This window comes from Mastacembelus armatus, chromosome 16 (assembly GCF_900324485.2).
Source record: "Mastacembelus armatus chromosome 16, fMasArm1.2, whole genome shotgun sequence".
NCBI classification, from domain to species: Eukaryota; Metazoa; Chordata; class Actinopteri; order Synbranchiformes; family Mastacembelidae; genus Mastacembelus; species Mastacembelus armatus.
In genome coordinates this window covers 14,587,933-14,600,528 of record NC_046648.1, presented here as the reverse complement: position 1 = coordinate 14,600,528, position 12,596 = coordinate 14,587,933, and the positions used below count along the sequence as shown (strand labels likewise).

The window sequence follows — 12,596 nt, the reverse complement described above, 5'->3', positions numbered from 1 at the left end:
ATAGCAAAGCAGCAATGAAAAAACTTTCCATTGCCATTAACAAGCTTCAGACTCAACACCCAGATGGGGCTTTTATTGTCACTGGGGACTTTAACCATTGCAACCTAAAAACTGTTCAACCTAAATTTCACCAAAACATCTCATGCTTCACTAAAGACAATAAAACCTTGGACCATGTTTATACTAATGTGCCTGGTGCCTACAAAGTCATACCCCTCCTCCACCTTGGTCAGTCCGATCACCTCTCTTTGTTTCTCCTGCCTAAGTACACTCCAGTCACTAAACGTGTGAAACCAACAACAAAAGCCGTTAAGGTCTGGATGGAAGATGCAGACTCCACTCTATAACAACTGTTCCAGCACACTGACTGGAATGTGTTTGCTTCTGACGCCACCATGGACTCCCAAACAAACATTCACACATACACCAACTTTGTCCTGGATTATTATCAACAAGTGTGTAGAGGAAGTGACTACACATAAAACAGTGAAACTATTCCCTAATCAGAAACCCTGGATGAACAAAGAAGTTCACCTTCTCCTCAAGGCTAGGGATGCAGCCTTCAGGTCGGGAGACCAGGAGGCGTACAGCTCAGCCAGATCCAACCTGAGGAAAGGAATATCCAGGGCCAAACACTCCTACAAGGAAAGGATTGAAGAGCACTTCAACTCCTCTGACCCCCGGCGTATGTGGCAAGGCCTACATACAATCACCAACAATTCCCCCTGCAACTCTCCCCTACCCTCCTCTACTTCCCTCCCAGACGAGCTGAACCACTTTTATGCTCGATTTGACCGGGAAAACAAGGAGACAGCCTTCAAGCCAGCTGTTTCACCAGATGAGGACATACTCCAATTTTCCACCTCAGAGGTCAGCGACATTCTGGGCAAGGTGAATGCTCGGAAAGCTGCTGGACCTGATGGATGGCGTGTGTTGTGAGCCTGCTCGGAGCAGTTGGCTGGTGTCTTCACCAACATCTTTAACATGTCTCTGGCCCACTTAACAGACCCCCACAGTTTCAAATCTGCCACTATTGTTCCGGTGCCTAAAAAGTCTACAGCCAAAGAACTGAATGACTTCCGCCCAGTTGCACTGACACCCAATAATTGGAAAGTGTTTTGAGAGGCTGGTCCTCTCCAAACTGAAGTCATGTCTGCCTGCTACACTGGACCCATATCAATTTGCCTACCGACGCAACAGATCAACAGAGGATGCCATCTCCACAGTGCTCCGTGTGTCTAGCTTTAAGTTCCTTGGAGTACACATGTCTGAAAATCTTTCTTGGTCCCTCAACTCCTCCAGTCTGGTGAAGAAGGCGCATCAGCGCCTTCACTTCCTACGTACCCTGAAGAAAGCTCACCTATGCTCTAGGATTCTAACAGACTTCTACCATTGTACCACTGAGAGCATACTCACTAACTGCATCTCTGTTTGGTACGGCAACTGCAACGCTGCTGATCGCAAGGCACTGCAAAGAGTAGTGAAATCTGCTCAAAGGATTATTGGCTCCCAACTCCCCTCCATCCACGACACATATCATAAACGCTGTACAAACAAAGCCAAATCCATTGTCAAGGACGCCACCCACCCAAATCATAGTCTTTTCAGCCTACTCCCATCTGGCAGGCGATACAGGAGCCTGCGCTCCCGCACCAGCAGGCTCAGGTACAGCTTCTTTCCAGAGGCTGTAGCACTACTGAACAAAACTTCACCTCCTGTCTAGCATTTGCACTTTAAGCTATTTCTAGTTACCTGTTTACTTTTTACTATTTGCACTGGTACCTGTTTACATTGACTGTATTGCACTGTTTATCAGTTTACACTACTCCTACACTGTTTCACCCAGGACTTGCACTGCTAACACCCCATGCTATACATTATATTTATATACATATATAGATATATTTATTTTTTTTATATTCCATAGCCTGCCCATATACCCGGGCAATATATTGTACATATATATTACATGCATATATTAGTTATATGGAAAACCTGTATTTATTCATCTATACACTGTACATTATTCATCTCTATTGTCTACACAACCATACTCTACCTGCACTTGGTACTTAATGCTTCTTTGCATTTCTGGTTGGATGTCCACTGCATTTCATTGGCTCTGTACCTGTACTCTGCTAAATGACAAAGTTGAATCTAATCTAATCTAATCTAAAGTCAAAAATTCATCTAAACATTTCCTATGAGAATTGGCCTTTCGACTAAAAATTGACCATGTTGTGCACACTGGCAAACAGGTAGAAATAGGAGGATAATGAGACATCTTGTATAGCGGCACTTTTCATGGGATCTCTGTGTTACTCATTTTTAATAGAATTTTAAAAAGTACTAAAAAAGCACAATACATTTTCAATGTTGACTAGGAAAACCTCAGATGCACATATGTATTACTATGGTTGAAGTTATTCTAAAAACTAGGGCTGTCAAAATTCATTTTAACGGCACTAATTTTATTAAGGTGCGATTAACATAGCTTGCATTTTCTGTTTGACCCATGGCCTAGCCCGTAGTAGGAGAAATAAAAAAATGCAGCTATAGACAAAGAGTGCAGCAGCAAACAGAAATGGAGAAATAAAAAGGTTGTCTGAGCGGTAAATTAATTTACAAAACGATGTCTGCAGATACTTAGCAACACCTGCCACATCCATACCTTGTGAAAGATTGTTTTAAGTGTCAGGACATGTTCAAAAAGCGAGCTGCCCTGTCATCTCAAAATGTAAACAGGCTTGTCTGGCTCAGTGCAAAGAAAGAGAAATAATGGAAACTTGTGTTTTTTCCATGATCTTTTTTCCATGTGTTTAACAGACATGAACAAGTTCTTTGAAAAACATACCTACCATCTTTGAAAAATGTTTATGTTCTTTATGCTGTATGTTTAGGGTAGTTTCACCAAGTTTCCTTTTGCATAAAGCATCCATGTTTGTCTCCCACATTGATTAGAGCTAAATTGATTAGAAAATTATTAATCTAAGGTACATTCAGAACAGATAAAAATGTGCGTTTAACTTGTGATTAATCACGAGTTAACTCATGGCAATCATGCAATCAATCATGATTTAATATTTTAATCGATTGACAGCCCTACTAAAAACACATATCTACTGTATCTACAGTATCTCACAGAAGTGAGATACTGTAGATAGAGAAGTGAGATACTTTTTGTAAATAATTTATTATATCTTTTCATGTGACAACACTGAAGAAATGACACTTTGCTACAATGTAAAGTAGTGAGTGTACAGCTTATATAACAGTATAAATTTGCTGTCCCCTCAAAATAACTCAACACACAGCCATTAATGTCTAAACCGCTGGCAACAAAAGTGAGTACATCCCTATGTGAAAATGTCCAAATTGGGCCCACAGCATCAATATTTTGCGTGACCACCATTATTTTCCAGCACTGCCATAACTCTTGGGCATGGAGTTCACCAGAGCTTCACAGGTTGCCACTGGAATCCTCTTCCACTCCTCCACGATGACATCTCAGAACTGGTGGATGTTAGAGACCTTATGCTCCTCCGCCTTCCGTTTGAGGATGCTCCACGGATGCTCAATAGGGTTTAGGTCTGGAGACATGCTTGGCCAGTCCATCACCTTTACCCTCAGCTTCTTTAGCAAGGCAGTGGTCATCTTGGAGGTGTGTTTGGGGTCGTTATCATGCTGGAATACTGCCCTGTGGCCCAGTCTCCGAAGGGAGGGGATCATGCTCTGCTTCAGTATGTCACAGTACATGTTGGCATTCATGGTTCCCTCAAAGAACTGTAGCTCCCCAGTGCTGGCAGCACTCATGCAGCCCCAGACCATGACACTCCCACCACCATGCTTGACTGTAGGCAAGACACACTTTTCTTTGTACTCCTCACCTGGTTGCCACCAGACACGCTTGACACCATCTGAACCAAATAAGTTTATCTTGGTCTCATCAGACCACAGGACACGGTTCCAGTAATCCATGTCCTTAGTCTGCTTGTCTTCAACAAACTGTTTGTGGGCTTCCTTGTGCATCATCTTTAGAAGAGGCTTCCTTCTGGGACGACAGCCATGCAGACCAATTTGATGCAGAGTGCGGCGTATGGTCTGAGCACTGACAGGCTGACCCCCCACCCCTTGAACCTCTGCAGCAATGCTGGCAGCACTCATACGTCTATTTCCCCTCTGGATATGACGCTGAGCACGTGCACTCAATTTCTTTGGTCGACCATGGCGAGGCCTGTTCTGAGTGGAACCTGCCCTGTTAAACCGCTGTATGGTCATGGCCACCGTGCTGCAGCTCAGTTTCTGGGTCTTGGCAATCTTCTTATAGCCTAGGCAATCTTTATGTAGAGCAACAATTCGTTTTCTCAGATCCTCTGAGAGTTCGTTGCCATGAGGTACCATGTTGAACTTCCAGTGACCAGTAATGAGAGACTGAGAGAGAGTAATAACACCATATTTAACACACCTGCTCCCCATTCACACCTGAGACCTTGTAACACTAACGAGTCACATGACACCGGGGAGGGAAAATGGCTAATTGGGCCCAATTTGAATATTTTCACTTAGTACCCACTTTTGGCTGTGTGTTGAGTTATTTTGAGGGGACAGCAAATTTATACTGTTATATAAGCTGTACACTCACTACTTTACATTGTAGCAAAGTGTCATTTCTTCAGTGTTGTCACATGAAAAGATATGATAAACTATTTACAAAAATGTGAGGGGTGTACCCACTTCTGTGAGATACTGTATATACTAACTGCAGAATAGCATTTAGTACATACTGTATTCACTAGGGAACTGGGACACATCAACAGCTTTTCAGTTGAAGTGGCCTTCAGGTCAACAAACCCTGTCTAGTTTACAAACAGAGAATCACAGTTTCATACTCATACTCAAAGCATACCTGTATGTGTATGATACATAAATTGTAGCTTTACAGATTTTCAGACTTTCATCTTTTAATTATGTCTGAATACTTCTTAATTTCATTTCTGTATATATATGTATATATACATACAATATGTAGCTTGACAAAACATTTTCAGATTCATTAAAAATAACAGTTATTATAGTTCAAATCATTTTGTTTCTGTGCTCCTGTGAAATGGTTGCTGTAGCATGGTAATTTCTCTGTGTATCTATTTACCAACCTAAGATTAATATCTCTATCCTGTCATATGTACCCATACAATTATCTCCCTCCATATCTTTATTCATAAATAATCTTCACAGCACGACAGTGGCTCAGGCAAAAGCATGTAGGTTTGAGCCCAGATGTCTGCCTTTTAGTTTACAATAGATCACCAGTGTGTATTATCATAACACAGGATGTCACTGACAGCCATTTTAAGAAAACTTAAAAAAAACAAACTTAAGAGCGGAGTAAAAGCAAGTGTCAGGACAGATGATCTGCTATAGGGAGGTTGCTTACCCTTCCAGGCGGACATCAGGCAGTGAACGATTGAGAGCAATCATCTCAGAGGCCATGAGGTTGAACTGGTTGATCTTAAACATTTCCTTCATCTTCTCCTGGTTCTCTTTAGGGATGACCACAGGCTTCCCTCCTTCACCAGGCCCGTCCCGCGGCCTGGCCAGGGCATCTGCAGCAGACACACATACACTGGATGAGAGGATGCAAGTGTGTGACTGTGATCACATGTGTGTTAGTATTCACCCACCGTCTCTTCCGGGCAGTCCTCTCTCCTTCTTGTTATCACACTTGTTGCACTCACTGAAGTAGAGCAGAATGAACATGTCTAGCATGACCCACACCAGAGACGTGGCTAACACCACCTTACAATACGCAAACCTCCGCATCCTAAAATGAAAGGAAAGAAACAGCTCATCAAGACTACAAAAGTTGCACACAGAAGATTTTCCAAAACTCTGCAGAGTTCACTATTTCTTCTTTGTTTTGTTCCTCTCACTCCCTCTACACAGTTATGCAGTATCTTCTCAACACCTCCATCTGCCCTTCACCTGTCTGCCTGCCTCTCTGACTCTTGGTTCCTTATCTGACTGTTGTTTATCAGCACCACTCAAAATGGGCACTGTGCACTGTTGTATTTCTGTCTTACCTCCCACTAGAGGAGAAATGGTAAATCTATGAGGACAATTGTAAAGGTTTATTCGTTAGATTAGTTTGTAGAACACTGACATTTCTGTTTTGGTATGTCATGGTATCTAAGCAGTGTTTTAGCTGTCAAGTGTCAAACTACATGGTGGAAACAGACATCTGCTGTATCACATTTTCCAAATACCCTGCAGTGTACAAACCAATCTACCCTTTGTACACTTAACATACCAAATCCTTGTGTGTTAAAGTGCAGACGTACGCACACGCACGCACGCACACACGCACGCACGCACACACGCACACACACACACAGCATAGTGATAGGAGCTGTGATAATAATTGCTTTTCTTTGGCAGGCGGTGAGAGAGAGACACGCACAGCCACATTAAAATTCCCCTGCTCCCCTTTCCTTCTCTCCTCGAACTCCCTCTCGCCTCTCTTTGGCTGATTCTCTGCTTCAATGATCCCTCAGGTTGCAGCACCACAAGCAGAAGGGAGAAAATTAATTTGGCTGTGGTGATTTCTCTCATACCCCTGGGAGGAAACAAAAAGGTGTTTGTGCATAGCTAGCTTAGCTTAGCTTACTTTAGCTTTGCTGAGCAGCCACAAAACACGGAGAACTGCAGAGCAGCATTTCTAAATTCCACCTGATAGGATTCTGTTGGCACAAAGTGCCATGAACAGCTGAAAACAAGATTGAAGATCTGCTGTTCCTACAAAGTTTGTCTTTGCTCAGACTTTTGTGCCTGTGGAACAGGTGTGTTCTGACAATGAAGAAAATTAACCAGTTATACAAGGTTAAAGCCATGTACTGCGTGTATATGTGCCTGCAAATATACATGTACTCTGCAGTGTAAAATCCAGAGCAATACACATATAATAAGTAACATAATCCTCATAATCATAACATCATAATACTGAATTGACCCCTATCACAAAATAGCTACCATAAAGATGCTATTTGTGTGAGGTGAGGGCTGTAATGGATACCCAGTAACAATGCTAAAGTTAGATTTTTTTTTTTAAATATTGGCAATACAAAGCTGATCCCAGCTAGAGAGTTACATTTCATAGCTCTTGCCCAGCTTGTCATGCAGTTCACTGGAGTTTTGAACACTTGCATGATTTTATCTTTCACGTTGACATAGAAACTGGTGCAGAGAAACCACTAGTAGATGAATGCGGTATTGTGATCTCTAGTTTCCAGCGAAGGAAATAAGACACACAATGACAAGTGCATCATGTGATACCATTTGAAAAAATCCCCTCCCCACTATTGCACAAACCACTTGCAGATTGAGTAATATTTAAAATTTGACCCTTGGTTTACAAATCTCTTGGCATCCACATTAAAAAAAAAAGAAAGTAAAATAACACATGATTAGCTGGCCTTTTTAAACTATCAACATTTAGCTTTGTTGTTGTTCCATAACCCCAGAAGTACTGACAATCTCAGACAGTGAAATACGAGGTGGTAAAATGAAAATGACAATGCTCTAAAATAAATTTTAAATTTGCAACTGCCTTTTCTCCATTATCAAACAATTCTTTAACAAATTCTTTTGCTTATAAACTGATAAAAGGATAGATAGATGGATAGAATAGATAAAAATGGCTTGCTAGGTTCTGTAGTGTCAGTCTTGAGTGCAGTCAATGTGAACTAGGTGCTACTCCTAGTGCATAAAGTGAAGAAGAAATGCATGAGTGACAGCTGAGTACTAGAACAAACTGGTTTGTTACCATATAGCATGTTGTCATAAACCTTCTTTGATATACATTATAATGTATGTATTTTGTTGTTCGTAAAAAAATAAAAAATCTGACAAAAAAAACCCCAAAAATTCAATTATATCCCTGCAAGGTAACCTTTTGAAAAATTCACAGATCCTCCTGGATATCCTTACAGAAATCATCAAATTGCTTGCCTCACTCTTTGAATCACTCCTCTCAAAATTCTTGAGATTCCTGGGATAGTGGGAAGCCTGATATTCAGACCTCGCTCTCCTATCTCTCCTTTTTGTTCCTCTGACTGCTGCTGGAGTGTATCGGCCTCGCTTGACCTTCACACAGTAACACGACACAACCCAATAACATAGCAGAAACATATCTCTCTTTTCATCTTACTTGGTGCACAGGCAGAGCTAGGTAAATATGCTAGACATATAGCAGCAATCTCAGATGAAGACAGATACGACACACATATTATTGTTCACAAAGTTATGTCAAACTGCTGTCAGAGGGATGTCAGTTGGTTTCCCTAAATACCATTTGATCATAGCAAATAGAAAAGAAGTAGACAGCAGTGCTCCCAGCAGCAGAGATTTATTTACCTGTACACTGACTGAAAGCATACATGCCTGCATGGAAGCACACACACACACACACACACACACACACACACACACACACACACACACACACACACACACACACACACACACACACACACACACACACACACACACACACACACTTTCTTTGGCTGTCTTTTAGCCATGCCTCTCCACTCACTGTAATCATGCATGCATGGCAGAGGACACCTCAGGTCTTCTCTGTGCTCATGGAAGCCCTGGGCTGTTTCTCTTTGTGTTGCATGTGTCTAAGTGTGTGTCAGTTTAGTTTATGTGGGGCGCTGGTGTCTTTGAAGTCTCTTTTAAAACAGCTTGGATCCCTATGACATTAAACAGACACACAACTCTCCATCCCTCCATCTCTATCCTCTCTCACTAATCCATTAACACTTTCCCTCAGTCAGTCTTTTATATCTCCATCCTGGATCCTGGGCATCTCATTCATTCTTTCTCAGCCACCCTACCCCCCACTCTCTGCTTGTCTCTTAGTGATATTGTCTACTTTCAAGAGCGGTTGCCATCACTACTTCCTTATAAGAACACAATTTCCTATTTCACATCTTTCTCTGTCTCTCTTCATTTACTGTCCTCTCCCCTTCTCCACAGGCTTAATCCCCCTTTAGAGATTGCACAACTAGTGTTTCTCACAACCGCTTGGAAAAACTCCACAAGAGGCTGTAGAGCGTCACAATTTATGACAACGAGCAAGGGGCCTCCCTTCTGAGAAAATGTTTATATGTCTAGAAGAAAATTAAGAGGAAGGGAGGAGATCCTATTTATGTGACTGATTGCCAATGACAGCGGAGGATTTGTGTGTTACTAATCCACACAAAGTTTATGATGCTCATTTATATAATAAACTGCTAACATCGCTTATTTGTTTTTGCTCTCTCAGGTCTAGTTTATTCTTTACCAAACCAGATGCCTTTTAGTCAAACTACTCTCTCTACCATAACCAACTGTGTTTAAAAGTGCATGTTTCTGTTAGAAGCATCTTCAATTTAGAAAGCCAGAGAAGATGGATGTGTGGAAGCTGTCCTTGGGTCATGTGGACTTGATAAGCTCAACAGTTTCCAAGACAACACTGATGGGAGTAGTAATTTTGCTAACAGTTGCAATGTCTCGCTCAACTGGAGCAGAACATGGCACAGACTAATATTAGGCAACTGAAACAGAATGAGGTGGTTCTAAACCTGTCAATGCCCATAGCGCAGGTACACAGCTGCTCCTGGCAGTTTCTGACTGGGACAGAAAGAGAGATGGAGAGAGACCTACAACTAGCTCACAGAGACAGAACATACACAGTAAATTTGATGCATTTGTGACTGTACTGATAAATGTACAAAATATGCATATATTCAAATTTCCTGCAGTGTTTTATGGTGAAAATTGGCCTCTTTGCCTAAAACGAAGACTACTAACCTCATAAAAGTTAATACATTTGAATAGGAGTATGAAATCAAGACATTACAGAGGTTCCCTTTCACACAACAGGTAGACTATTTCATGCGCCTTGCTATGTCTTATCTCAAAATTTTCAAAACTACAGAATAATGGAAATGTAGTAAAAAAAAAAAATAAAAAAAAAAGCGTGACTTGCTTCTGTGTGCTGCTCCAAAGCCTCAGGGGTTAAATGTTAGCAAAGTCAGCTAAACCATTTTTGACACTAGGACAACCTCCTCAACTACTGTCCAGAGGGAGGACTGATGTTTAAGTGATACTTTTTTAAAAAATATTTCTGTAACTATACTGATATATATAAATAAATATATAAATAAATGCAAAGGTAAAACGTAAGATTCCATGTAGGCTGTCAGTGGAGTTTAGTGTAAGACAGTTGCTCTGGACTGTACCTATGAGAAGGGCATAAATATTAGTGCTCATAACTGAAAATGAGGTTTACAGACATCTCTTGACTGTACTGTTTGGTTTAAGTATTTTATCAAAGGTCAAGAATTAACTTTGAAACTACATTTAGGGTCTTACTTTTTTTAAATGATTTATACAACTTTTAAAGTCTATCAAAAGTGTTGTGTTTACATAAAATACAAGAATAATGGTTAATACTGTATATCACTAATGTTCTGCATTATGACTATGTTCATAATTTTTTTTTTTTTTTTTTTATAAGGTAGAGCGGGAGACAGGAAAAAAAAAAAAGAATCAAAATGCAGTGTAGAAAAGGCAGAGTAAAACAATGAAACTGCACATGGCAGCATAAAAGTCCCAGCTGGAATCGATTACCAATGCAAAGCTTGGCACAGGTGCAAAGTGGAATTAAACACTCCAATCTCCAATCACTTGGGCATTTTCAGCCAAAATCAATACACATTACTGTCACAGGGGGTGTTTACTTGATGGCTGGACAGTGTGCAGCTGCCTGGCTACAAGCAAACAACAGACACGCACAGGTAAACTGCATATGAAAAAAGGAAAATAATCATAATACATAAACTCTGCCACCATGCTCCTTGCTTAAAAACTAACAATACATCAAAATTAGTGTTGTTACTAATTTACTAATCTTTCACATATCCAAGATGGTGATGGGGGTAAAAAAATATCCTGTCCACAATCACTTCCCTTCCCTTCCCAAAATCTGTTACATTATGAAATTGGCATTTAAAGGGTTAAAGGATAAAGTGATTTGTAGCTAAGTATTGTTGTACTGGTATTAATCAGCATCATTGTATTATTACAAATTACTACAGAACAATGAGTTTATTGGGCAGCATGGTGGATGAGTGGTTAGCACTGTTGCCTCACAGCAAGAAGGTCGTGGGTTTGCATCCCGGCCTTTCTGTGTGGAGTTTGCATGTTCTCCCTGTGCTTGCTTAGGTTTACTCTGGGTACTCCGGTTTCCTCCCACAGTCCAAAAACATGCATGTTAGGTTGATTGGTGACTCTAAATTGCCCGTAGGAGTGAGTGCGAGTGTGTGAGGTTGTCTGTCTTTGTGTGTCTATATGTGGCCCTGTGATGGACTGGTGACCTGTCCAGGGTGTACCCCTGCCTTCCACCCGAGAGAGAGCTGGAATAGGCTCCAGCAGATCCCCGTGAGCCAGGAAAAGCGGGTATAGAAGATGGATGGACAATGAGTTTATTTATCAATATGCCACCCACATCAGCTTTTATTCAAAGCTGTTTCAACACACATGTACAAAAGGAAATTAACTTGTCATCTTCTCCTTTGGGCTGACTAAAAAGTATCCAAAGACCATATTACACTGGGGTGCACACTTTTTCTCTCTTCATTCAAAACCACCAAACTGTCACCACTGTAAGAAGTTAGAAAAACTAAAAGAACATTCCTGATTAGCACGGTCTAGCAGCTTCGACTGTTGGGTAACCTATAAATCCTCATTGCAAGCTGGTGCAAGCATGACATCTCATCAACAGCTGACACGGAGTTTAATTCTCAACTAGTAGGGCAGCAAAGCAAGAAAATAAGTCATCCTCAAACTGGGACTGTTTTATATACAGTATCATGATAGAAAGAAAGAAAAGAAGAAAAGAAGAAACAAACAAAAAAAAAAAACAAACATCTCACAGCTTATGAAACCATGGTTTCATTGTTGTGCCTGAACTAACATGGTACTTTATTTCATACAGGTCTATCATACCTGTCTGAGCAGCTACAGGGATCTCTGTGAGATGTGCAGGGTGCTCCACCAGCTAAGGGGGGCGGAGCGTCAGATCCCACGTCCTCGTTCGGTTGTCACTCAAACATGCTCCTTGAAGAGACAAGAAAATGAAATCGTTTCACTTCTGATGTAAAAATAATGCAGCATGCTGACTAAACAGTTACACAGAAATGTTACACTTGTGTGATTCTGAAACTGAAAGCTTAAGGCAGAAAATAATCTGTCTCTGCATCTAACTTTTTGCTATTCCCTATAACATTTCATTTACAGTCAGTCGACCAAAACCTGCGTCTTTCCAAATGACATGGACAAGAGAACAGGAATGTTTTGACCACACGCAGAGGACACAAATCTGCAACATGACCATAGGAAGCCTGCAGTAGCTGTCAATCACCAGGCCTCAAACACACATCCTGGCTGTACCAGCACAATAACACTACTCATCTCTTTCACATACTCAACCTCACAATGTCACCAGCATGTTTCCAGATCCACCAACACTCCCTAGTATTAGTGAAAACACC

General features: G+C 41.1%; 1 protein-coding gene across 5 annotated transcripts in view; it reads right to left on the bottom strand.

The window, feature by feature from the left end:
• The window catches only part of galnt1 (UDP-N-acetyl-alpha-D-galactosamine:polypeptide N-acetylgalactosaminyltransferase 1), a 63,154-nt gene that overhangs the window by 20,424 nt on the left and 30,134 nt on the right, over positions 1–12,596 (bottom strand). For 4 of the 5 annotated variants that reach the window (XM_026317226.1, XM_026317227.1, XM_026317229.1 and 1 more), the window contains 3 exons: positions 12,052–12,162; positions 5,682–5,821; positions 5,435–5,603 (listed from right to left, as the gene is read on the bottom strand). In XM_026317226.1, coding sequence (XP_026173011.1) covers positions 5,435–5,603; positions 5,682–5,820 — 308 coding nt within the window. In that variant the 5' untranslated portion in view covers position 5,821; positions 12,052–12,162. Of the gene's footprint in view, positions 1–5,434; positions 5,604–5,681; positions 5,822–12,051; positions 12,163–12,596 lie in introns of those variants that run through there. The other variant, XM_026317231.1, reaches the window with a different exon arrangement.